Source organism: Spermophilus citellus (genome assembly GCF_964194105.1).
Source record: "Spermophilus citellus genome assembly, chromosome: 5".
In the NCBI taxonomy this organism is placed as follows: domain Eukaryota; kingdom Metazoa; phylum Chordata; class Mammalia; order Rodentia; family Sciuridae; genus Spermophilus; species Spermophilus citellus.
The window spans coordinates 21,472,059-21,499,588 of NC_138186.1; the positions used below are offsets into that span (position 1 = coordinate 21,472,059).

The window sequence follows — 27,530 nt, forward strand, 5'->3', positions numbered from 1 at the left end:
CTGTTGACAACTGGCTGAAATCAGGTATATGGACATCTGGTGACAAGTGTCTAGTGCTAAGTGTTTGCTACTGACAGATGGCCAAAGTAGGGGACCCAGCCACCTCAGGGTTGGCCTTAGAGACTGGCAAAGCACACAGCCTGATCAAAAGAGTGGCAGCCCTGGACAGGAGACCAGATAGCCTCACTTAGTCATTGAAACTGCCTAAGTTGTGACAAGGCTTCCATGGGAGTTAGGAGAGGTGGGTGTGGTGGTGGCTAGAGGCACCTTCCAGAGCCAGGCGTGAGGTCAGGGCAGGACTGGCAGGAAGCCACCCAGAAAATGAGTCAGTGTCTGCCACCCTGCTGGGGAGCAGGATGAGAGCCAAAGGATTGGAAGAGGCTGGTTCCCCAGGGGCTGGGGGAGCTGATTAGACTCCCTGTGACAGGCTGCAAATACAGAGGTGCCAATAAAATCCCCATTAGATGCAGGAGCAACAGAAACCCATATTCTTTCTGCCTACTTGCCTCTTCAAATTGTTTTGCAATATCACAACTTCTTTATCATTCGCAGAGGTGCCAAAGCAGTTCCCCCTACAGCTTATATTTTGAATGCTCTATGCATCTTATACTTTCTGTAGCCGGATAACCACCTGTGTGGATAAGTCAGTTAAAGGGGCAGGAGGGGGAAAATGGAGTTAACCCAGCTATATTCCTGGTTATAGATTCTAGATGAATTCATATTGTAATTGAATTCCAAGTCTTCATCTGCTTATGCTTATGATATGAACGGAGGAACAGCTTGAATTCATCTCAATTGTTATACATTCCGAGATAGTTAATCATGGAAAGATTAGCTCCAAAGACGTTTTGGGTACTGATTCTGTGCTTTGAAGTACCATAAGAATATTTGCTCAATGCATGGCCATGCTCAGCATCATTTCTGCCTTTCAGAGGGAGTGACTGTTAGCCCCAGGTCTAGATAATGTTGGAGCCAGGCAAGTCTTGCTGCCATTACACCCACCTTCTCCCACAGAGTGGGGAAACTAAGGCCAGAGGAATAAAGTGACTTGTCCAAGGTCAAAGGCTTTCATCATTTTTCTATAGCAGAATGATTATGGGGTCTAGATTTTTTTGAAGAACTACAAAGACACAAAGTTATGAGCTTATATGACAGAAAATTTAGTGGGATAGTAATTTCAATTTTGAAAAAATCTCCCTGTTCTACCAAGAAATTTACAGGGAGTCCATTTGCCTTAGGAAAACCTTGGGGCTTAACCATCCTCAGAGCCAATCTACATTTGATTTTAGCCAGTCTATGTTTACCCCTCCCTTATCTCCCAATCTCTAAGTTTAATAAAAATTTGAATTAAAAATATTCATCCATGTCCTATACCTTGAACCACACCTGCTCACTTTATTTTTCATATATAGCAAACAAAACTAAACTTTAAAAAGAAAGTCCATGTGAAACCATATCGACTAGTCGCAAGCTTATATTTTTATAAAAGCTTTGAACCAGAAACTAATTATATTTTCCCAATTAGTACTTAATTTGATTCTAACCATGGATTGGTAGATTATTTTGCTTTTGAGACTCTTCAGAATTTCATAACATCGTGATGTTTGGTCATGCCCAAAGCGCCAACAGCTAGGATCACCTCTTTAAATCAGAAAGCACAGTTAGCACAGATTCACCCTTTTTCACGGGCTCATCCAGGGAAAACCTCATCTCCATGAAAGCCTTTGGTGACATTGCCCTCTCCCCCTGATCCCACTTTGTGTGCATGGCTTTATGTCACATAGACCCACTTAACAGATGCGCCACCACCACCACCCCGCACCGGGCTGGGGGCACAGCTCAATTGTAGAGTTCATGCTTAGCATGTTTTTCTTCCCAACAAGATAACTACTAGTGCTCCAGACACCATGGTTCATCTCCACGCCCACCCTGGCCTGGTAGGTGAACAGTGCTCAGTGAATGTTTATGCCATAAACAATGTCACATTGAATCCCAGACATGAGGGTGTGCCTGACTCCACAGGTGTCTCCCTAAAAGTAAATACTTGGAAAAACAAATGAATGACTTGAGAGTACAACTAATTTAATAAAGCATGAGCGGTTCGTCCTATTTCCTTCCTGTATTTTCTTTGAGTAAATATTCAAGTACAGCAAATTAATGAGAACGAACACGCTACTCAGAGAATTTCCAAACTGGCGTTTTATCAGAATGGATGTTAAATAAATTCTCAAGAAAGCAGCCTGGATAGGATAAAGAAATAATTTGTTATTTTTAAATGTCAAGGAAAAATGATCCACCTCCTAATCTGATGTAAAGATCACAGTATTGAGTTTCAACTGCTGACTCTAGTGAACAATCACTGGGGTTAGAGGGACGGCATTGGGAAAACCAGAACAGCTTGAGGCTTAGCGCCACCTCCACTCCGGGAAAGAGGACAAGACAGGAATGTGTATTCAAGGCAGCTCCTTACTGTGGAATCCTAAGTCACTGCGCTCCACAAAGCCTGCGCTGAGGCAGGTACTGGAGGAGAAAAAGCAGCTCTCCTTGTCTGAACAGTGGCATTAATTCAGAAAGCAAAGAATACTTTCTATCTTGATACAGTAACATCATTTATGTGATGCCACTGGGAAAAGATTTTACATTAAAATTTTTTCCATTGAACTCTTCAAGAGCCCGAGTTTTGCGGTAGCTTATTTGAGTAGGAGTCTTTCTAAAATCTATTTCTCCTGCTTTTTAAGCAACACTGTCAACCTTGCATGATGTGGAAAGAATCCTGAGACCCAGGTTCTGGGCCCAGGCAGGACTCAGCTTGTCGGTGAGGGGTTGGGCCATGTGCATGGGGACATCTCTGGGTCCCCTGTTGCTGACTGCTGTGTGGGGGTGTCTGGCCATCTCTCCTGAAGCATGGTCATTGTTCCCCTCTCTCTGTGGCCTCTGCCCTGTGTTTGTGGCTGGGGACTCTCTCTCCTAGAATTTATTCCTCAGTCTCAGTCCCGAGGGCTCTTCTGTGAAGTTAGTCTGTTTTCAGCGACTGAAACTGTGTAACCTCCACAATGTTCAATCAGAGACCCCTTGCACTTAATTTCTGGTTCTTGGCTTTTTTAGATTAATTGAAGCCACAGGGTAAGTGACCTGCTGAACCATGCTGTGGTTTTATGTTGGGTTTTATGTGGCAAGTACACACGGGAAAATGATGAGCTTCTGAGGTTTCATTGACTGTGTGTGTGCATGTCCGCAGCTCAAGAATAGGTTAGTGGGAGTTTATCCAAGACCTCCAGAAGGGGGCCACGGGGCACAGCACACAGAGCAGGGGTCTTGGGATCACCAGGTGGGCAAATGTGTGCCAGTCTGGAAATTTTAAAGAGTGAAACTGAAACATGGGACACTATGATATAGCAGAGGAAAGAAATGACCCTCAATGCTGTTTGTGCCAAGGGGTTAGCTTCGAGAGGGCATAAGAGAGGGGCAGTGCAGGGGAAACCCAGTTGGAGTCAAAGATCAAGAAGGGCCTTTATCTTCTGTGTAATTTTTTTAAAAAATTATGGCAAAGATATACATAAAATTTGCCTATTTAGCCATTTTAAAGTGTCCAACTTAGTGGCCACATTCATACTGTTGTGCAACCATCCCACAATTCTTCTCTAGAACATTTTCATCTTATAAAACTGAAATTCCATACCTTTTAAATGACAACTCCACATTCCCTATCCCCATCCTCCGGCCCTGGTGGCTAACCTTCTGCTTCCTATCTCTGTGAATCTGAGGCTAGGTACCTTGTATAAGTGAAATCAAAAGTGTTGTTTTTTTTTTTTTTCTTTCTGTGGCTTATTTCACTGAGCATAATGTCCCTAAGGTTTACTCTTAGTCTATTGTCTGTTGCTATAACAAAGTACCTGAGTCTGGGTCATTTATAAAAAATAGAGGTTTATTTAGCTTCTTTCTAGAGACTGGGAGGTCCAAGGGCTCTGTGCTTTTGTAAGGCAGGGGCCTTCTTTGAGTGTCATAACATGATAGAGGGCATCACATGGCAAGACAGAGCTCTTAGAAAGCCATCGGTTCCTTCATGGGAGCCCCCACCCATGACCTTATCTAATCTTACCTCCCAAGGTTTCCTTCTCCATTCAGCATATTCATTTGGGGATTAAGTTTCTAACACATGAAATCTTGGGACACATTCAAGCCGAAGCACTGCATGTATCAGAATTCCCTTCCTTTTTAAGGGTGAATAATATTCTTGTGTGTATATACCACATTTGGTTTACCCAGCCATCCATTGATAGTGTCTAGTAGAGAATGGATTTATCTGTGATTTGCTTAGTTAAGAATTCCATAGCTAAACTCTTGCCCCAGTTCACTCAGCTCTAACTCACTGATGATCATCCCACCTCTGGCTGTTGCTGGGACAATGTCATGAAGTGACTCATGTCATGTGGGGCACCTACCACACAGCCCTGCATTAATAGATACACAGCATGTGACATTACATGGTTCAAATTGAGCTTCGCCATCATTGAGCTGACAGTGTTGAACGTGCATCAGGGTCTGCAGCCACAGTCTGGCATCTGACATACGGGCATCTCTACAATGAAATGCCCGTGGGGCTCCATGAGGAGAGACGAGTGAAGGCTAAATCCACACATGTCCAGGTCTGGCTGTGTCTCCAGTGGACTCAGGCCCAGTTTGGGTATTGTTACCAAGTTCAACAGCAGGTTTTGAGGGTTCTGGAATTGTGACTAAGGGATTGTAGACCTTCTAACCACCCCAAACATATTTCTGAAAGGGACCCCCATCTACTTCCTTGGGGCAGGAGGTCCTTTGGACAGTTTAGCCTTCTGCTCACATTCCCCTAGGGACTTCTGCTGGGACAAGATGGATCTAAGAGTCCAAGATGACCTGGAGAGCCAGTTTCCAGGGAGGACAGCTCCTGTGCGTGCTACTGTGGCTGTACACCCAGTCGGGCTTGGTAGTAAACTGGCAAGTACCGTGAATGCAACACAGTGCTTCCCCGTGCTGTCTGTCTGCTCAGCCTGCTCACAGTCCGTCCACCTACATCTACTGTGCGAGCATCCTGCACAGGCTGGAGGACATATCTTCTCACCTCTCCATCACTGGATCAGCACCACACCTGGGAACTCAAAATGTGCTGGTGAGAGGCAGCTATCCACAGCCAGCACCCTCTCTCTCCATGCCAGGGGGACCTCAGGCACAACCAGCCCAGCAGAGCTTCTGCCTGCTTCTGCATGGTCCAATGTGGCTTCTGCTGGAACATTGTGCTCTAGCAAGCATCCTCATCCTGAACATTTTTTTAGAAGCAAAGAGAAAAATATCCTCCACTTTGCATCCTGCAGGCCTCTGTCCTTGCTCTGCCGCACTCCTAACCTCTACTTCCCACATGGGAATTAGCAGGCCCACACCCTTCCTGCAGGAAACCCAGGGATCAATGAACCTCCCAGCTTGGAGCAATCAAAGTGGTTACTTGTCAGGTGTGAAAGTTGAGAAGAGGTCTTTCCAACCTGAAAAATCTCTCAAGTCAGACTCTTGGGGTTCAAATACCAGCTCTGCTTTTTTTAAAAATTTTTTTATTTGTTCTAATTAGTTATACATGACAACAGAATGCATTTCGTTTCATTGCACACAAATGGAGCACACTTTTCATTTCTCTGGTTGTACGTGATGTAGCTTCACACCGTATGTGCAGTCATACATGTACCTAGGGTAATGATGCCCATCTCATTCCACCATCTTTCCTACCCTGATACCTCTCCCCTTTCCTCCCTCCCCTTTGCCTAATCCAAAGTTCCTCCATTCTACCCATGCCCCCTCCCCCTATTATGGATCAGCATCCACTTATCAGAGAGAACATTTGGACTTTGGTTTTGGGGGATTGGCTTACTTTACTTAGCATGATATTCTCCAACCCCATCCATTTACCTGAAAATTCCATAATTTTATTCTCTTTTAATGCTGAATAATATTCCTTTGTGTATATATGCCACAGTTTCTTTATCCATTTATTTATTGAAGGGTATCTAAGTTGCTTCCACAGTTTAGCTATTGTAAATTGAGCTGCTATAAACATTGAGGTGACTGTGTCACTATAGTGTCCAGCTCTGCCTTTTAATAGCTGGGTGATCCTAAGTAACATCCTTGAACTTTCTTTGAGTTTTCCCATCTGTAAAATGGAATATGAATACCACCATGTAGAAAAGAATTAAATACTTTCAGCTCTGAAAACTTCCAGTTCCACTCTTTTGGGGCCGTGGCCATAGCAAACTAACCAACTTTCTTTTTTGGTGCCCGGGACTCCCCTGGCTTGTACCTCTCCCCTTGCAGCATAGATACATTGTGATGATAGGTACAAAGATTTGAAAGAAAAAAAGTACAGCCATCCTGGCCAAAGCGGCTTCTGGCAGCCAATTAGAAAGCCATCTGCCAGGAAAGCCATTATGGCTCTTCTACCTCATCACCTCTGACAGCTGCAGAAGTCACCCTCCTGGTCACCATCCACATGTAAGAGTGTCCCCAGCAGATGTGGCCTCCAGCTGCCTCCTGTGCATTTTTTATTATTTTGTTGAAAATATCAATATCTCTAAGGCTCAGCTATGTTCTTCCCAGGTCCTGGGCCATTGGCCGGTTTTTTAATTTGTGTGGCATTATTACATTATGTACCAGTCAGGAGAGATTCCATTCACTTCCCGTCATGTGGCCATACTGCATGTTCTCCAAACCGAAGCAACCTTCTCTGGGCTCCCTCGGAGTCCAACAGTGCAATGAGTTCTTTATGACTTTGCAGTAAATTTAAATACAGCGAGCCCCTCATAAAATGTAAGTATTCCACTCATTCGTCCTTTGGGCCAGTAGCATTCTAGAAGTCCTGAGGAAGATTGCTGAATGATAGTCCCAATGGCAGTTGCTGGCTGGCCAGTGTCCTCCAAGGTTAAGAGTGTGGACCCTCCAGTCCAGACCACTGGCCTTCAAATCCCCACCTGCCATTTAACAGTGTACTTGAACTTTCTTTGCCTGAGTTTTTCCATCTATAAAATGGGTTAATGATAGTACCACTACTAATGAGCTTCACATGGGAGACTGATAGAGTCCCGTCAGGTTGTTTTCAGAGCCATATGCCATTGGAGACAATTGTGTGGCCATCAGGAGTCTGCCCACATCTCAAGGGAGACCGATATTTCTGATTTCCATTCACTGCAGACTAATAGCACTTCATCATGCCCAGGATCTTGCAGTACCTACACCAGACAGCCCAGCAGAGCCATCTCTCCTGACAGCCCTGGACCACCTTCACCAGTTGCCCCCAACATGTCTCAGGCTCTACAGGCTTCTGTCTGATTCGCTCATAAGGGTGTGTGTGTGTATGTGTATGTACACATATGTATACACTTGTATGTTTTACTTTAATTGTCTACAAAGGTCTCCTTCTGCAAAATGTGAGGACAAGAATGTACCCCTCTGAGGTAGATGTGTAGGGTCAATGCTCAGGACACTAGAAAAAAGTAATTTGGTGACCTGTGAAAGCTTGAGCTCTAAGACCACTCCCACTTCAACTGTGAGGACCCACCATGCCTTTGAAATGGGTGCTTTCTTGGAAACCTGTCCTACAAGCTCTACGGTTCTCAGAGATTGTCTAGAAAGGAATGTGCGCATGGTCACTTCTCATAAGGATGTCTATTTACTGTAGTTGGTTTTTAGTTATCCCTTCTGATGTCTTTAGAACCAGCGTGTGCTAGAGAGTGCATGGCCACTTGGGGGATTAGGCAGCGCCCCAGAGGCCTGTCAACCTGGGCATCCCTAGCCTGCAGGTGAATCCTCCGGGTTGGGGCTATGGTCACTGCCTGTGCCTCTGAAACAGAAAAGAATCTTCTCCTGAAGGTCAGGGTTATGTGGGTGTGACACTGTCCTCCTGGGATTCAGTGCCTACACTGATAGAACTCCAGGAACAAAAATGTCTGCCTGTGTGCATGATGGAGGGCTTTATGAAAGACAGAGTGATGCTACTCAAATACAGGACTCTTCATATTTTCCCTGAGCCCTCACTCACCTCCTGAATCTAGGGACCAAAACTCTGTGTGGCAAGCACTTCCCATGGTAGCCTCCATTCTGTGGGGAAAGCTCAAGGATGAGTGCAGGAATAGATTGTGAGATGGCGGGGGCAATGTGACCTGGAGGTCTGTGGTGGAGACTCAAGTGCTCCAGGCTCCTGGCCCCAGGGCTTGGGTGGTGGGGTGCAGCCTTGCCCCCGGTGGTTGCTTCCACCCCCAGGCCTAGTTCTTCCCCGGCATAGCATTTGTTTATGACCTAGATTGTCAAAATCTCCCCAACCATGCAATTAGGGCCCATGATTTAATTAATGTTAATTTATTTGTAAGAGACACAAACTTCCGCCTGTCGTATATCATCCTTTAGTGCTTCAGAGGCCACCTACAAAATAACTTGGCCTGTCAGGTTAACTTATTTGTATATTTTTAGGTAAGATAAAACTCTAATGAAAATCATAAGGTGTTTAGAATCAAATCACAGATGTAGCTAACAGGATACTTAGGTGAAATTTTGAAGTCTTAAATACATATGTTGAAAAAAATGAATGTTAATGATCTATAGCCATCTCAAGAAATTAGAAAAAGATATTACATGCAGACAGAAAGATAAAAATACAACACATGAGACCTTCAAACTACAGGGGGGTCAGCATAAATTATTGCAGTATAAATGCTTAAATTATTTCATTATAAAGAAAAGATTTGATTTTAAAAATGCCAGATTTTAATATTTATATCATATGTGTCATGTTGTATCTATGTGTTTCTATTTGCTTAAATTATGCTATTTGCAACTTTTATAACTAGAGGCCAGTGAGACAGATATTAATTCTGATGATTAACAAAGAATCAGTGCTTTCAAGTTAAAATGTGTATTACTGTGGCTTTCCATTACCAGCTTTCAGACCACAGCACCAGTAATGCTTTTTGTTTGGCGGGGGTGGGGGGTGGGGATGGGGGGTGTACCGGTGATTGAACTTAGGGGCACTCAACCACTGAACCCCATCCCTGGCCCTAGTTGCTTAGTGCCTCACTTTTGCTTAGGCTGATTTTGAACTTGTGATACTTCTGCCTCAACCTCCCAAGCAGCTGGGAACCAGTAATGCTTTTTCTAGCTGCTGGGTTCATTTAATTGGACTCCCGTGAGCTGGCATGGGAGGGGTTAGGTCGTTACAGTAGCTTCTCATCAGTGTCCATCATGACTTTCCAGATACTATGTAACTAAACTAAAATAGGCTGGTAACTAGAACACCCTGGCAACAAGAAGCTGGGACTACCGTCCTTAATGTTGATTTCCACTTTTTGTCACTCCCAAGCCTGCTGCCTATAATAAAGTTCTATTGGCACGCAGCCATGTCCATTCTCCTAAGTGCTGGGCTACACTTCACCACAAAATCAATTAATTGATAACAAAGCACCAGGGGGAAGTTCTTTCTTCTCCCCTGTTGGGGCTTTGCACAAGATTATAATCTTTCAAAAATATATATATCTTTTGCTGATAAAACATGAAAACAACTATGTGGGGGCTTCATTTCAGGGAGAAATAGCATGCAGTTAGTAGCAATACTGAAATAATCCTGAAGGCAAGCTGTTAGACTAAGCCTTCAAACATGCAAAAACTGAAAATAGCAGTCAGGTTGGTTTGTTTTAGGAATAAGTTTTTAAACTTAAAATTATTCTATTTGTATTTTGAGACAAAACACAACAAAAGAATGCTTCAGTGAATTGGTTATACATGTTTTAGAAATCGGTTGGCCTGGGTGGTAGAGCACTTGCCTAGCATGCACGAGGCCCTTGGTTCAATCCCCAGCACGTACACACACACACACACACACACACACACACACACACGTTATTTTGAAAGGTATACACTGATTCCTTGACACGGTTGATAGAATGTTTTCATATTGGCCACATTTTTGAAGTTTTGATTTTCATACTTTCTACAAGAAAATTGGACACGTCTCAGTGCCTGTAGTCTTGTCTCCCCCATTAGGCTAAAGAGAATCCATTCCATGGGCAGCGGGCCACACCTAAAGCCCTCCTCCTCGGCCCCCTGCAGAACTAGAAGACATTCAACAATTCCCTTTGTGTCTTTGAAGGATATTCCCTGAGTCCCTCCGGTGGCTGATGGCTACCCAGCAGTTTGAGTCTGCAAAGAAGCTGATCCTGCACTTCACCCAGAAGAACTGCATGAGCCCTGAGAGCGACATCAAGGGCGTGATGCCCGGTAAGTAGACTGTGGGCTGGCGAAGGTGTCCAGAGTCTCCGTGGAGCAGGCCATGATTCCTGGGCTGGTTTTTCTGTACCAAGCAGCTGTTCTGTTCAGTTCTTCTGCAACCAGTGATTTGAAGAAAGGCAGCAGTAACATCTGGAGGCTAGGAGTTAGAGCAAACTGAAATTCTCTCCCCTTTCTGGGTGCTGGTTTCTTTCATGATCACGTTCAACACATTATAGTGCTCACATTGCCCTTCCAAATCTAGAAGTGGGGTATGAGCCTAATACACACCTGATCTTCACTGTGTATATTGAGCTTGTGGCACTCAGCCTGACCTGCCTGAATTCCCTGCCCTTTCAGATTTAAAAGCCACCAAAGCCCTGACTTAGGATGCATATCTACTATCGCCTTCCTGACCTCTCTTTTCCTAATAATGACCTTCAGAGAGCTGGCTTTGTCTATTTCTGGCCATGACCTATTTGCTGGGCAATGGAAGAACTGGAAAACCATACTGTTCTTGTATAGTGGATTCTTGTGAATCAGAGGCATTGTGAATCACAAGCTAGGTGGGGCTGTAAAGTGAGGGATCCATAAATATTACCAGAAGGTTGTTCACATCCACATTCCTGGACCCCTCTTTGGACCCAGAGATGTGGACCTAGGAGATCTGAATAAGCCCTGAGAACTTAGAATAAGTGCAATAAGCACTAGAAGAGATTCTGGGATAAGTGTTGTACAGATAGACTTCTGAAAGACACTGTAGACCCAAGTGCCCTATCCTGAAGATCTGGTATACATTGTTACTGTAAAATTTCCTAGGAAAATAATCGACAAGTTCTTGTCCAGGGGAGTGTGCACATTTCCCCCACCAGCAGAAATCCTTGTTATGACTGTTCATTCATTCAACAGATACCTACTAAATGCCCACTGTGTGTCAGGCACTGTTCTAGATAGAGCAAGGAAGGAAACAGGCCAAGGCTTGCCCTCAGGGGTCTTGAAGGCAGAGCCTGCCTGCCGACAGGAAGTGGATCCACGGGCACTCAGAGGCAGGGGTGGAACAGCAGGACAGAGGGATGGAGAGTGGTGGTCATTGACTGAAGTGGGAATGGCTGGGCGAGCCTGGCTTCAAGGCACAGTGAGCAGGGTCCTGCACCAGGTAGGAGAACGTACCCTGCAGGTCTCCATTCCCCATAAGAAAGGGACAAGGGACCAGAACAGAGAAATGTCTAGCTGCCTTCCCATTAGACTCCTGAATCAGAAGATCTGATAACCTGGGTTGGTAGAAGTGCCACCGGTACTGCTGCTCAGCCAGGATGCCATCTCTACCTCCACCTGGAGGACAGCCAGTTGGGCCACCACCACATGCTGGGCAAGGTGTGTTCTACCAGCCCTCAGCCCCAGAGGAGAATACAAGTCAACCCAAAATCCTGTCCTCTCTGGCATGAAAGATGGGAGCCTGGTCTGTTCTATGTGCAGAGTATTGAGTGCTAGCACCTCAAGGGAGCATCTGTGGTCCCTTTGATCCAGGCGCAAGGATAGCAGAGAAGATGACACATAATGTTTATATGGCAGTCCCATTTCTAAATGATTTGCAAGTATTGACTCATGTATTTAATCCTAAATGCTTTACATGTATGAAGCCATTTCTTCCCAACAGTCCTATGAGGGAGGAACTATAATTGTCCCCATTTGCAGATGAGGGAACTGAAACACAGAGACTAAGTGGCCTTGCTGTGAAACGGAGGTCACATGACTGCTAGGTAGTTGAACCCAAGAAGTGGCATCACTGGGCTGCTCTCAGAGAGGAAGGAAGCCTTGGAGATGTGTGGGAAGGAATGAGTATTATATTAAGCTTTTTCTTTAGAACCAGATTTGCTGGCTTTGGGTCATCCCCAGAGCTTCCCCAAATTTCTCCAGGCCTCTTTCATTAGCAGGCTCATGCTCTCGTGTCTTATGGTACTTTTGTACTTGCCTTTCCCTAATTAAATTATCATACTTCACTTCTTGCGGGTTAAAATATTGCCCGGGAAAAACTTCTTTCCTCAATCCTAATTACACTGATTCATTTCCCTCCTGTTTTTGGAAAGGAGTATTAATTATTTCCTTGCTTATGGGCTTTGTTCGTGCTCATTTCTATTCTGCAGTGCCGGCCAGGAGGCAGGGCAGGGTGGTTGGTACACTTGACAGTTAACCCAGGAGAAAGCTTCACTCCACCCGGGAGCTGTCATCACAGAGCTCTGTCTGGGGGGCACTAACTTCACATCTGCCTCTGGCTCTCTGCTGCCTCCTGACTGTCAAGGGCTTTGATGACAGCCTCGAGCAAAACTGGGGAGCACTTGGGGGATGCAGCACGTCTCTTACATCTGGCCAAAGCTGCCATTTCCATCTTCGTCCACTGATACATTTTTCTGCTTGAAATCATCTTCCCATTACTTCTAGTCTCCTAACCCACTCCTGGTCTCTTACTCAGCCCACTCCAACCAGCTAAATGCACTACTTGCTCTGCTCCATCCTCCCTGCTGTCCCTTCTATCTGCAGCCAGATCAAATATCCTCAGGTCACATCATCTCCTGCTTTAAGCAGCCCCCCTGGGCCTTTAGGATAGATCCCTGCATCCTCCAAGCAGGGACCCTGCCTGGTCTCTGCCTACTTCCCGCAGACAGCTGGCCTTGGTCAGGCTGCCACATGCTTCCCCACAAGGCCCACCCCAAGAAAGTCCCCTTTCCTCTCTCCCATCTTGGCTGACTCCTCAGAGCTCAAGTCAACCCCCAGCTGTGCATGAATATTGCTGCCACACTTCCGGGTTTCCCCTCAGGCTGGCTGTAATGAAGGATTTGTTTTTTGTGTTTTTTTGGTTTTTTTTTTACTTGTAAATTTTTTTTTTATTGGTTGTTCAAAACATTACAAAGCTCTTGACATATCATGTTTCATACATTAGATTCAAGTTGGTTATGAACTCCCAATTTTACCCCATATACAGATTGCAATCTGTAATGAAGGATTTGTAGGACTCCTCATTAGTGCCTGCCACTCCTGCAGAGCTGTGAGGCTTGGTCAGGTAGAGCTGGTCTGCAGAGCTGGCTGCTCTACCCCTAGCCCCCAAGAAGACCTGACATGTACCAGGAGTTCCATGAATATTTATGGAATATACAGATCCAATCCTCTGTCACCAGGAAGGGCTAGGGCTGCTCATCCTGTCACCTCTGGTTACATGAGTGACTTGGGTGTAGCTCTAGGTGTGTGGGGGTGGAGAGGGACTGCTCATGCCCCTATTAGTGCATCCTAACCTTGGGTTTATGCTAGAAGAAAACCTTTTGTTCCAGAATTTTCCATTTCCATTCCTCTTTTAAAGCTGTCTTCAGTTTATCATGGAGCATGTCTGATGTTCTTAGTGGTGTGTTGCAGCTGAATTACTTCAAACACTTGGATGTATTCCTGAGTGTCATTCTCTCCATGTCACATGACATGTCCAAATATGACAGCATTCCTTCCTTCCCAGGTCATAACTCCCAATATTTTGAACACTTATAGCAGAAGTAGAAGCCTTGATGGTTCTAAATGAGGCCATATTGGTGCTGTCGCTCACTGCAGAAAACTCCTAGCGTAAGACACAGGATCAGCCCCTTGCTTTTTAGTAATGGCAAGGCGAGCAAAGAGCCACGGGGCCTGGGGAAAACCCTCGATGTGCATTTAATCCACGACACAGCCTTGTGATGGGGGAGAACCTCAGTTCAGGCCCAAAGAGGCCTCTTCCCACCATCCCCAAGGTTGCCCCATGGAAAGGAAGTCTTAGAGAAAGAAAGCCCAGAGAACAAACTTCCTTCTTTCCCTTCTTGGGGGAGAGCCAAGCGTGAGGAGTCAGTGTCCTTTGTCCTCTTGCACCAGGCCCTCTCTGGGCAGCCCCGCTAGAGGAGCCAGCCTGCTCTGGACAGGTGGCTCTCAGAGCCAGGGAGGGCCGGGCCTTGCCCTCACCTGCCTCATTCTTTGTCTTACCAGTCAGTTCAGAGCCTTCAGTGACTACAGGGTCCCAGAATAAGGACACCTCTGTGTCCTCTGCATTAGGTAACCTGCCCAAAGTCACAGCATTCACAAGTGATGAAACAGATTTGACACCTGACCCTTGCTTTTGACCCCTCTGACGCGTGGCTTCTTGTTCCTCTCCCCCGAGGGTTGGGTCAGGGGAGTCACGTATCAGACAATGGCAGGGATCTGCAGTGCTGGGTCAGTTGTTGAGAATGTGGGTAGATTTTGAAATTCAGTTCTCTGGAGTGACTATGGTAAGACTTGGAAGGCAAAGTTGCTCTAGTGGCCAAGGGCCACCATTCTAAATCACTCCCTGGGGGCTGAGGGCCACACAGTACAGAGACAGCAAACGTCTACTTCAGAACGTGGGCTAGGGCCTCAGAGCTGCTGCCCTAGCGCTTTGGGTGTACATTTTTTTCCATGGCTTTTATGGCAGTGGTGCGGTTTCTCCTCTTCCTCCTCTCCCTTCTCCTCTCCTTCCTCCTCTTCCTCCTCCTCTTTTCCTCCTCTTCCTCCTCTTCTTCTTCCTCCTCCTCCTTCTCCTGTTTCTATTTTTCTCCCCCCCCCACTTCTCTTTTTGCCTTTTCTTGCTTTTCATTTCTGTAACTGCCATTCTCCAGTTTCCCTGCTAACATTAGCCTTTTCCTCAAGCACCAAAGCAAGTCCGGCTCCCCACACACCGACCACCCTGCAGACCGACGCAGAGCCCCCATGCACCTCCTGCACCTGCTGCGGGGTGAGCTGCCTCTGCCTTCTCCCTCTGCTGGCCTTGGAAAGACTAGTTGGCCTCTCACACCCAGAGCTTCCAACGTGGAGAGGCGGTGACCAACTTTCAGGGGTCTGCAAGGCCACCTCTGCCTCCCACCATTGGTGGTGAGAAGCCAGGGCGTGTGCAGTCAGCAGACACAGGGCTGGGGGTGCTGTGCGGATGCCTTGATGCCTTCCTGCATCTGGTCCTTAGGGCAGCACTTTGTCTCACTTAACAGATAAGAGCCAGGCTCACAGCATGAACATGGTCCTCCATGGCCACAAGGCAGAGGGACATTCCAGGACCCCAGTGGGTGACTGAAACCACTGAGAGCACCAAACCCTGCACAGGCTTTGTTTTTTCCCTCTATAGGTATGCCTGTGATAAAGTGGGATTTCCAAATAGGCACAGTAGGAGATTAACTATAATAACTCATAGCAAAGTAGAGCAATCATAACAATACACTGTAATGAAAGTTATTTACAACTTATGGATTGCTAATATCTAGAAACTTCCATTTAATATTTTCAGACCACCATAGACTGCAGGTAACTGAAAACTCAGCTAAGGGAAGACACATGGATGATTTTCCCAAGGAAGCACAAAGCCAAGCTTCCATCCGGGCTCCTCGGGCCCTCACCACACCCAGACCTCTGCTGCTGCCACACAGGGGCAGGGAAATGCAGAGCAAGAGGGGCTGCACCTGTTTGGTCATATTAAGTAGGCTCTACCTGTGTGTCTCCGTTTGAAATTCTTCTAATGACTGTAGATCAAGAAAGTTGAAGAGTTTGGGAAGGGGACAGCATGAGGCAATGTCCCTGAGGCTTGTGTCTCATGGGTTATCCAGGTGTCTTCCCGCCCTCTCCTTTTATTTCCATCTGCAAGGAGTTTAGGTTCGCATCTCTTAACTAGAGAGACAAAAGGTCTCTTCTATTCAGTGACCTCATGGGGTCTTAGAAGTCAGCTAAGGTTTCTTACAACTCTCAGCTTGTGGATTTTATCCCAGAAGAACACACTTCGCGCTGAGGGAGTTTTATGTTGTTGCTGATAGGAGGGTGATGGGAGTAACGGAGCCTGACCAAATATCAATATCCCTGCAAAGGTTAATTTAATTCCATTTAGAGTAATGTGGTTACCTCCGTACACTATAGTCAATTCTTAGACTGAGCTCTAGGGCTTAATGTTATTTTTTAAAAAAGGAAAAAAAAAAAACTCAGATCATAATTCAATTGCTACAGCTTCTTTAACATTGTATTTCATACACAATAATGCATTAGCAGTTAAATATGGGCCACATTTTAAAAAAAGAAACAACTTCAAATGTATGTAAACTTGTTAATGAATAATTAAATTTCCGTGGAAGATTTACCTGGTGAGAAAACACAGCAATTATGGTAGATTTCTGATGAGTTTTACAACAGTGAGGATACCTACATCATTGAATGTAAGAGTATCTGATATTCATATTTCCAGGCTCTTAAGAGAAATAGTCATATACTGCATAATGATGTTTTGGTCAATGGAGGACCTCATACACAGCTATGGTCCCATGAGATTTGTTTTTTATAATTTTTTTTAGTTATCCATGGACACAATCTTTATTTTATTTATTTATTTTTTAGGGGGTGCTGCGGATCAAACCCAGTGCCTCACTCATGTGAGCCAAGAGCTCAACCACTGAGCTACAACCTCAGCACCCCCATGAGATTTTAACGGAGCAGAAAAATTTCTAAACATTCTAGCTGTATAACATCACAGCAAAACACATTCCTCACGTGTTTGTGATGATGCTGGTGACAAGCATACTGTGCTGCCAGTCATTTAAGAGTACAGCATATACAGTTACATACCATGCATGGTACTCGATAATGGCAGTAAACTGGTTCATGTGTTTATTACATATAGTATACTTTTATCACTAATAGAATGTCTTCCTTATTGAAAACAAATGGTGGACTATAAAACAGTCTACTGTGAGGCCAGCAGCAGCCTCGTCTGTCTCGTGTTTTCCGCATCTCTCCATGGCATCCAGAGGCCCCTCAGACCATCTGGGTCTGTGTGAGCACATGAGAACAAAGTCATGTGAACATCACATTGTCAGACTGTAGCCCCTATCACTATTATTAAGTGACTAGAGTGTATTTATTTAACCATAGAGAAAGTGTGTCCGAAAATTAGTGAATTTTTGCTGATGAGAAAATACAGGTTGGGAGAACTCAGGAGCTGAGGGGGTCTGTGGATAGTCAGGCAAAATGCCAGCTGTGCTGGTTTGCGCAGACCTGAATCTCCACCCCTAAATATGGGAAAGAAGAAAGTTCTGGAAACTCACGAGGCATGGTCTCCCTCAATCAGAGGAATCCTTCACATCTGTGGGGTAGTGATTTGGGGATCACTCTTGGATACTAAAATCTGCAGATGCTCAAGTTCCTTCTATAAAAGAGTGCGGTATTTGGGCAGAACCTTCACACAGCCTCCCATACCCCTTAGGTCATCTCTATAGAGTCTTCATGATCCTAATTCGATGTAAATCCTATGTGAATAGTTACGTTGTATTGTTTAGGGAATCATGTCAAGAAAAAAGTCTGTACATGTTCAGTAAAGAGGCAATTTTTTTTCTGACATTTTAGATCCACGATTAGTTGAATCTGAGGATGATAACCCATAGATACAGAGGGTGGACATATATGCCCCCAGACACTCAAGATTTCCTCAGTAGATAGGGGCCTCTAATATTTATTTCAATGCATTTCTTATTCTGGAATAATTTTGTATTTACAGGAAAGTTGCCAAGACAGAACAGATTTCCAAGTGCCCCTGACTAACATCTCTTATTTCCATGATACCTTTGTCAAAACTGAAGAAACTGAATACCAGCATACACTACTGTTAACCAACCTTCAGCCTTATTGGTGTCACCATTCTTCCATTAGTGGCTCCTGACCCAGGACCCCCTTTTGCAGTTAGCCATCTCTTCTCCCCACCTCTATCCCTCATCTCCCTCTCCCCTGACCTGTGACAGTTTCTCAGTCTTTCCTTGTTTCTTGGTGACTCTGACAGTTTTGAAGTGTACTGGCTCCCTCTCCCAATCTGTGAAGTCTCTTTTATTTTTTAGTTCCTAAGTGGAGGATTACTCCACAAGGACACCCCCTGGCTAGAGAATAGAGAGGGGACCCAGGAAGCCAAGTGTGGGACACTGCCGCTCACGGGCAAAGGCCAGTCAGCTCCTGGAGGCTGGGGCCTTTCCTTGTTTTGATCTTCTCTGTTAAATTGCCAAGTCAGCACCAGGACTTCCGCAGACTCGTGGCCTGGTTACAGTGACATAGGAGCAACTGTTTGACTCGGTCAGAAAGACTTCCCGGCTACCCTGAGCCGCACCAGAGTCTCAGTGTCATAGCTTTATAGTCTGTCACATCCTTTTGAGTAAAAACATTGCCTATCTTGTTTTTGTTTTGTGTTTGGGGTGCTGGCATGCTAAGCATGTGCTCCACCGCCAAGCTGTATCCTAGCCCCAGATCCCAAAGACTTTTTGTCATCTAAAACATGAACATACACATATGTATTCATTTGTCTCTCAAATGTCCACATACTATATGGGCAGTTTCTAACAGAAATAGCCATAGTCTATGGCATCAGAACCAAAGAATACAAGTAATAATTTAGACTTAACGGATATATATAGAGAATATTTCACCCATCAATGACTAAATATATTTTCTTCTCAGCAGCACATGGAACATTTTCTATAATAGACCATATTTTAGGCCACAAAGCCAGTCTAAGCAAATACAAAAAAAAAAAAAAGGCATAATCTTGCATCCTATCAGATCATAATGAAATGAGATTATAAATCAGTGCTAAGATAAAAAATAGGGTCTCTGAGCTGTGGGTGACAAACATGGATACATATTCTATAAAGAAAAGAGCCATTTGTTTTGTTTGCCCAGGGCATAATGAGGGCCTGGGTAACCTAGAATGTCATCATCGAGTGTTATGCTCAGAAAAAAGTTAAATGAGTCTACACTGTTTATTTGTATGTACCCTGCCTGGGTAACCCCCCCTCAAAAAAAAAAAAAAAAAAAAAAAAACCTTTGCAATGGAAACTTACACTACTATGTTTTGGCTCCCTTTCAGTCTCTGTAGGGGATTTTGAACTGCAAAGTTAGAGTCCTATGAGTACATTTCTTTCCCAAAAGCCTAGACCCTATCCCCTCTGTGTGGCTTTCTCCCCTCTGTGTGGTGCCTGGACTGGAATTTTCCATTCTGCCCAGTCTCATGCAGTCCGTCTCTTGCAGAGCTGGAGAAGGAGCTTTCCCGGAGACCCAAGAAGGTGTGCATTGTGAAGGTGGTGGGGACCCGGAACCTGTGGAAGAACATCGTGGTTCTGTGTGTGAACTCGTAAGTCACAAGGTGGGGGGCAGGCAGGGCATGGGATGCAGGATCCTCCTCCCTGCCCTACAGAGGATTTTGAATCACAGCTTGCCCCCTGCCTGCTCTCAGGCCAGCTCTCTGTGAAGGGGGTCATGGGAAGTGTGATACACCCCATCAAAGCTACTTATCTGTGGGCTTGAAGATATCTAGTCTCCACCAGGAAGTCTCGGGCAGCTAGCACCCCAGCCAGTGGTCCCCATCCCAACCATCTTTCCCTGTGTCCTGCACAGTGCTAAAGCTCCCCAAGTACAGGAAGCCCAGATGGAGGCCTAAGCTAGGTCACAACAGATGTGCCCTCAAAACAATTCTCTCTCTCTGCTTTTTAAAAAAAGCAAGGGGGTTTGAGATGATGGGCCCTTGCCTAGCTCTACAGCCCAGGCCACAAACCATGCTCCGTGCCTGTCCTCAGCCCTGCTGTCTCACGCCTGTACCCCAACCTGCTCAGAGGCCCCAACCAGGGGTAGCTGCAGATAATGGTAGGTCAGCCTGAACCAAGAGCAGCTCAGATGCTCTCCAAGAGGCCTCTCACACACTACTGTTCACACTCACCTGCTGGCCCTACAAGGGAGCCCTTTGCTCACACAGCGGGCTTAGCATAAACCCAGAAAGGTCCTTCCTCTCTCAACCCATAGCTTAATAAGCTGCCTTTCCCTGACTGCAAAATATGGACCTTCATTTAGAGTCAGATCTTATCTGGGGTAGTTAGCTCCCCATAGGGGTTAGCAGTCATCGGGAGCGAGGGGTTTGCACATTATTTGTGAAGGTCAATTGGGGGAGGAGTTTGCACATTATTTGTGAACTGGGGGAGGAGTTTGCACTTGTCTGTAGAAGGTCTAAGCCTGCCTTCAGGTAAAGAAAGGCTCAGGGTTGGAGCCTGTCATTCCCCACAACTCTTTTCTGTCAAAGTGCTCCATTTAATCAGTTCTGTTTGGAGGTTCCAGATTAAATTTCATTTGTGAAGGATACAAAAGATTTTACCACCAAAGGATAGAAAAGGAAATATCTAATCACTCTTTAAACCTTCTGTGATGACCCGCCATAACCCCACAGTGATCAAGGCCAGCACTCTCAGCCACCCAACATGAGTGCGAGGCACAATCACCCCGCAGCTGTCCAATCTCAGGCACACGCCTGATAGGCTAATGGTGCTATTAAGAATGGAAAGACTTCTCCAACTTTTCTGTTGGAAAAAAAAAAATCACAAAATTTGGCATAGACGAGATGGCAAGTTTCCATTTTTATAATTCCTGTGGGGGAGGAGGATTCTATCTCCCTGGTTTTATTATCTGAAAATTACCTGCTATAAGCTTCATTTCTACCAGAACAACAACAACAGCAACAAAAAGTAGCAGATTGCCTTGAGATCCCAGCAGGCCAGGAAGAAAAGAAATTGACATGGGATCCCAGGAGACTAACCAAATCCAATCAATTGCTAGATTATAAAATAGTTGCCCAGGGGAGCTGGGTCCTGTAGAGGATCTCCAGAGTGGAAATACTTTCACTAGGCCCAGGGTGCCTGTCCCCTGTGGGGGCGGGATCTGTTGTAGTTGACGTTGATGCATCCTCAAGGTCAAATGAAAAGCATTTAGATTTCCCTGTAGCATGAAGAGAGTGGTTGGGAAAGAAATTTTTAGGTGTGGGACAGACAGAGCTGACATAATGAATGGGCTCTCGTGGCATCACAGGTGTTTCAGATTCAGCCACCTCCTACAGGATCCCTCGGAGCCCCGGAGGTATGTGCTAGGCACCATCAACCTCCTGGGAGTGCTTAGCCACATTTTCATTGCTGTTTTCCTGGAGGACATCTGTCAGCCACATTAGGGTACACGTTTTCATGCTCATGTGGGACAGTAAAGGACCACACCCAGGACAGTGAGGGGGAAGCTGGGATAAATGAATAACTGAGAGTTTCCTGAAGACTCAATGTCTCCCTTTGGCCTGATTTCTAATCGGCTCGTCCCAGTTCCCTTGGTTGAGAAGCCAGAGGTAATGAGTGAAATAAGTAGTTCTCTGGATGGATCCCCAAGTTTCCAGAACCCAAGCTACCAAAGAGGAGGAGAGACCCCAAGAGGCAGAATATCTCAGCAGTTGTCGCTGACCCACTGAGAACTGCCCTGTGCCTGTTTGTCCAAACTGAGATCGGCATGGCCACTTACAGGGCTGTCAAATGAGCACACAAAGAGCTCTGCTTTACACCCTCAGTTCGCAGGAAAGGTCGCATTTGAACAAGAGGCCTCTCTGACATTTCTCTGAAGTCTCCTCTTCTGTATTCCACTCTGTCAGAGGTTCATATTTGATGACAGCACGTTTTTTTCCCCTCCCACATTAAGTTGTTTCCCTCTCTCTCCCGGTCGCCCCCAGGAGACAGGGCTTCCCTTCGGTCTGTGCATGCTGCCCACTGCCCCTCCTGGTGTATGTGTGTGTGTGTCTCCTGCAGGCTGACAGGGTACGGGATCCACCACTGCTTTGCCAGGAGCATGATGGGCCACGAGGTGAAGGTGCCACTCCTAGAGAACTTCTATGCTGACTACTATACCATGGCCAGCATTGCGCTGGCGTCCTGCCTGGCCATGTGCGTGGTGGTCAGGTTCCTTGGACGAAGGGGAGGGCTGCTGCTCTTCATGATCCTCACCGCCTTGGCCTCACTTCTGCAGCTTGGGCTCCTCAACTGTGAGTGGGCCAGGGGAAAAGGAAGGGTGGAGGAGGGAAGCAAATACTTTGTAAAACTACCAAGAGTATTTGGAAGGCTTATCAGTTGATTTTCTGTTACTGTAACAAAGTACCCAAGATAATCAGCTTAAAGAACAGAGAAGTTTACTTTGGCCCTCAGTGTTGGAGGTTCCAGTCCACGGTCAATTGATCCACTGCCTTTTTCCTCGGGACAAGGCACATCATGGTGGAGCTCATGTTGCAGGAAGTTGCTCACCTCATGGTAGAGGAGAAGCAAAAGAGAATGAGGAAGAGTTAGGGGCTGAGGTCCCAACAGCCCCTTTGAGGTCATGCTCCCAATAACCTAACCCAGTCCCAATAGGTCACATCTCCTTAAGTTTCCATCACATGCCAGTGGCACCACGGGTTGATGACTAAGCCTTCACATGGGCCTTTTGAGGACATTTGAGAGCCAAACGGTAACAGAAGGGTTGGGTGAGGCCCGAGGAGTGCTTCCTCTGGCCTAAGTGTTCATCCAAAGTCAACAGCTTGAAGAAAGTGCTTTGGGAAGGATGGTCCTTTAGTAGAGTATTTCTGGTCCCTGCCTCTGAGGATGTTGGGCCTTCCCTCCGGCCTCTTCCCCCAGCTCCTCGGCCCTAAATCAGAGTTCTCACAGCTGCACTGTGACTCCAGCATGCCAGGCCCTCAGAGTCCTGGTGGATGTGACTTCGCTAATGAGCAGACTATTTCTGTGTGATTCATCACATGACAAAGAACAAAGGGCCTGTTTCTTTTGTCTGAAATTAAGGGGAAAATAAATCTGTTTTTGACACCCTCACGTGGGGGGCACTGCTTTTTCGTATACATTCTCGTTTTTCAGTTTCTCTCTGGACCAAAGAAATTTCCTGATAAATGTCTAAAATAATTTAAGGAAAGGCTAGGAAATCCATCTCGTCCCTCCAGTGAGCTCGTTATAGCTCCTCATGAACAAGTAGCCACCTCTGTGTGTAGAAAAGCACCACTTCATCCTGGGCTGCGCAGAGCACAAAATGAACGAGCAGGATGCCTTCTAATGCCCAGGCAGTCCTCCTGGGACAGGCTAGGGACACTGTGGGTAAATCAATGCCCCTAGGGTATGCCCCCTTCCTTTACAAGGGAAGCCAACCCCAGCTGTCAGTTAGACTCACTGACTGACCCTGTGCCCCCCAGATGGAAGCAGCCCTGTTGTGCAGACTGGATTATAAAACGGCTAGTTTCAAACTCAGGAGGTATTTTTCTAACTTGGGCAGGTTCTTATGCATTCAGTACCTTGCAGGGAGCCTGATCCTATTTGCAGCTGTGACTAATGATGGAAATGGACAGGTGGCATCTCTCTCGATCCATCCCTGTCCCCCTGATGAGCATTGCACTAGCTGCCCCTCCAGGGAGCCTCTGCAGAGCTCACACAATTGGGAAAGATGTGGCAGTACGCCTCTGCCCCCAGGGTGTCACAGATGCCCTCTATGGCCCTGAGCAGTAACCCTGGAATAACTTTATATGTGAAGAAATTCATCCTTTGGATTTACTAGGGTAAATCTGTTATGAAGGGTTGCATTCTCTCCCCAGGCTCTGAGGCCAGTGGGGCTTCAGCCCTCTCTTCTTAACAAAAAGCTCTTTGTTTAGTCCAGTGTGAATTCCACTGCCCAGGCAGCCGGCGCCGACCCAGACATAGAAGGGAGTTAGCTCAGAAACAAGTCACGTGGGCGCGTAGTACACTAACCCATGTCTAACATGCCTTCTCTCTCTCTTCCCACTTTTGTCATCCTGTGCCATCGTTTCCATGGGCCTAGTGATCGGAAAATACAGCCAGCATCCAGACTCAGGTGAGTCCCCAAAGCTGTTCCTGCACATTCTCATCTTTTAATGCACCCATGTGGGAGTTTTCATAAAGACTCACAGACTGGCTTCCTTTTTCTTTCTCTTCTCCCTTTGCCCTCCAAGAATTGCAGCTGAAGTTGGCCGTAGGTTGGACACTATAAGCATACATTTGTATTCTCTACCCGCTCTTGCCGCTATAGAGAGCCACTCCTATTTCCCCGGTTTTGTGCAGCTTGGCACGCATGCCCTCCCTATCCCCTGGCACCCAAAATTAGCACAGGCCCTTGGCCCCCTGCTGATATTGCTTTGTCTCATGGACAGCGCCTGGACAAGATCAGAGAGCCCTTGGAGCACTGGGGCCTGGCGGTCCATGCTTCCAGGGAGAAGCCTCTGTTCCCTTGCAACTCAATGCAATCTTGCTGCTCTCCAGTCATGGGACAGCAGGTGGCTGCCCTGAGCCTCATGCTGCCATCACACCTGCCTGGCCCAACCCAAGCCCATGCCTCAGTGTCCCTGAGGAGTGTTTGCCCTCTATGCAATCCTGGCGGGGGAGGGGGGGAGACTAAGCTGGGCCCAAGCGTGTGGCCCACAAACACGTGCCAATGAGCTATGCTTCACCCTGCCTTCTGCAAACTAGGCTCTGGTGCCATTGACGAGTCGCTGGGATCAGCTAAGCACTTTCCCTCCGAGCCCTTGAATTCTTCTGGGGTTATTTGAGGTCTTGTTCTCTTAAATCAACACTAAGATACTCTGCCTCCTGGCATGGGCTGATCAGACCCAAGGCTGAAATCACGGAGGCTCCTTTGGAAGCTGGGGCAGGAGGGATGCTGCTAAGACAGCAGGAGGACGGCCAGCCTGCTCCCTGCTGGGCATGGCTCCCGGCTTCAGGATTCAGGTCACTGTAGCTCTGGCATGCTTGATGGACAGGGACTCAAGGAGCCCAAAAGAGTCCCTACCAAGAGGGCTCCAGGCTCCTAAGCCTGGAGGTGCTACCTGACCAAAGGAAACCGCATGCCCCTGACTGTACTGCACACTGGCAGCGGGGAGGAGGGAACCCTTGGGGGTTGTCCCAGGCTTCCATCCTCCCATCCCTGCTCCTGCTCCGCACCCCTCACCCCCGGCCTAGCTCCCTCCTGTTCGTTCTTTTCTGTCTCCCCTCACTTCTTCTTTTTAATCCCCTCCAGGGATGAGTGACAGCGTCAAGGACAAGTTCTCCATTGCGTTTTCCATTGTGGGCATGTTTGCCTCCCATGCAGTGGGAAGTCTTAGTGTGTTCTTCTGTGCGGAGATCACCCCCACGGTAATAAGGTGGGTAACAGGGGATACCACAGCACATTCTCTTCTGGGGACTCAGAGATGAGTCCTTGGCTATAGGCTCAAGTGTCACGAACCCCAGCAGCTTTCCCCGTCCCTGGCTTCTGGACAAAGGTACTGGGTGTGCAGGCAGTGTCAGCTGCATGACTCACAGCCAGATGGACAGCTTCACTCTGACCCTGAGGCACCCAATGGGCAGGTGAGAGTTTGATCCCTGGTCCTGTCCAGGAAGTAACCAGGGGAATGGGGAGCAGGAAACTATTCACATATGGGAAACATGATGATGACTGGAAGCGGGAAAGAGAGGCAGATCACTTATGCATGTATTTCTGCTAAGGTCAGTGCTGTTAGCTCTTCTAAGAGACCTCAATAACAAAGCTATTGAAAATCAAAAGGAAGCTGGATGCAGTGGCATGGGCCAGTAATCCCATCTACTTTGGAGGCTAAGGCAGAAGGATCATGAGGTCAGCCTGGGCAATACAGCAAGACCCTGTCTAGGGGTGCCGGGGGGCGGGGGGAGGAAGCAGAAAGGACCTATTTTTTTGGCTTGGCCTGAAAAGATTAGAAATCACTAATCCAAAGGAAGGCCTCAGAAAGAGGAAGCCCAGGAAGTAGCTTTGATTTAGTTAGGAAGGATTTATCGGGAGCCTGCTATTTGCCAAACACTAGGTCAGGTAAATAAGAACATAACCCTGGCCCACATGGAGTTTGTCCTTAATTCATGTTTTCTGGAAAGGTGTCATTAATGTGTGCTAAGTACTTTTGTTTTAATTCATAAAGTGAGGTTTCATTCTTCTGGTACTATCCCTGGAAAGTAGTAGAGGGATGATATATACCATTTAATGTTATTATTAAAGCATAATAAAAATTAAGTGATTTAAGAGTGTCACTTTCCTAATACAAGTTGAGCATTCCTAATCTGAAAATGTAAAAATCCAAAATACTCCAAAATCCAAAACTTTTTTTCCAACATGACACCATAGAAGTGTCACAAAGTTTCATGAACAAAATTATTTAAAATATTATTTTAGAATACCTTCAGGCTGTGTTTCTAAGGTGTATGTAAAACATAAATGAATTCTGTGTTTAAACTTGGGTCCCATCCCTAAGATATCTCATTATGTATACATAAATATTCCAAAATCTGGAAAAATCCAATAGCTGAAACATTTCTGGCCACAAGCATTTTGGGTAAGAAATACTCGGCCTGTACTTGCTATTTTGTGACTTACTGAAGAGCTTACCTTGATCAATATCACACTGAGCTTTTTCTGAGGACATCGTTAGCATCAAAGCACGTGCTTTTAGAAAATATAAATTATGAGTTATAGGCAGTTACTCAGCTGTGAGTTAAAAGCTGAAAGTCAGCATGGTGATACCCTTTGGAAGAACAAGTAGAGGCCATTTCCATTCCAAGCAGGACCCAGAGAGACTAATTATTTTAGCCCCTCTGGTGCTAGGCAGGACTTGGAGCAGGCAGACAGGCTTGTGGACTTTCTTCCTTTATACATTCGCAGTTGTCATGCTGACTATAATAGAGTTTTCACATGAGCTCATTTTGATTCATGCTCTTGGATTCGTTCAATACAAGCCAAGAATGATGGCTACTTGGTTTCTGTAAGAAAATGCCAAGATATTCTATGATTAAGAAAAAAGTGATTAAGTGCCAAGTAATCCATCCTGTCCCTGCCTTCTGAGTAAGCCGCCGTCAGGGACGAAAACACCTCAGGCGCACAGCAACTTCTTTCTTTAACTAGTAAAATTTCCTTTATAAAAGAATCCAACAAAGATGATTCTTTCAAGAGGGTCCCAGTCCCGGTTAGACTTTCTGGGTTTGGGGCTGGCCTCTCTGCAGTATTTATATGATTAGGTCTGTTTCTCTGGAGGGAAGGCAGACTTAACTCTGGTAGTTTGTAGCCTCCTTATTCATTGTTAGATTTTGCTTAGCAAGCTAGACTGAAGGAAATGGGGTGCCCTTTTCTTCTTTGACGCAAACCTGAAAAGATTATTTGGGGATAGAAATTCAACCAATATGTCCTGAGGCTCAGCTCACCAAGATGACCAACTAGAAAAAACATCAGACCCTGAGGGATGTTTTTGTACCTGCAGAGGATGAAAGGAAATTGAGTCCAAAGGGGGTCTCCAGGCCGGGCTGGGAAGAATGTCTAGTGTTCCTGACAAATCACGCTTCTCACTGTGAACCCTTCCCACCCGTGGACTTATGTGGCTTTTTCTCACACAA

At 46.1% G+C, this 27,530-nt stretch overlaps 2 protein-coding genes across 4 annotated transcripts in view; one reads left to right on the forward strand and one right to left on the reverse strand.

Annotated features, from left to right (window-relative positions):
- SLC22A23 (solute carrier family 22 member 23) overlaps window positions 1–27,530 on the forward strand; it is a 187,925-nt gene that overhangs the window by 147,589 nt on the left and 12,806 nt on the right. For 2 of the 3 annotated variants that reach the window (XR_014021915.1, XM_081293786.1), the window contains exons 5-9: window positions 10,154–10,281; window positions 19,333–19,435; window positions 21,906–22,138; window positions 23,947–23,979; window positions 25,159–25,282. Coding sequence is in view for 2 of the 3 variants with exons in the window: in XM_081293786.1 (XP_081149912.1) it covers window positions 10,154–10,281; window positions 19,333–19,435; window positions 21,906–22,138; window positions 23,947–23,979; window positions 25,159–25,282 (621 nt within the window). In the remaining variant the exon portion in view is untranslated. Of the gene's footprint in view, window positions 1–10,153; window positions 10,282–19,332; window positions 19,436–21,905; window positions 22,139–23,946; window positions 23,980–24,097; window positions 24,151–25,158; window positions 25,283–27,530 lie in introns of those variants that run through there. The other variant, XM_081293787.1, reaches the window with a different exon arrangement.
- PSMG4 (proteasome assembly chaperone 4) overlaps window positions 1–27,530 on the reverse strand; it is a 61,918-nt gene that overhangs the window by 11,210 nt on the left and 23,178 nt on the right. The gene's annotated exons all lie outside the window — the stretch shown is intronic.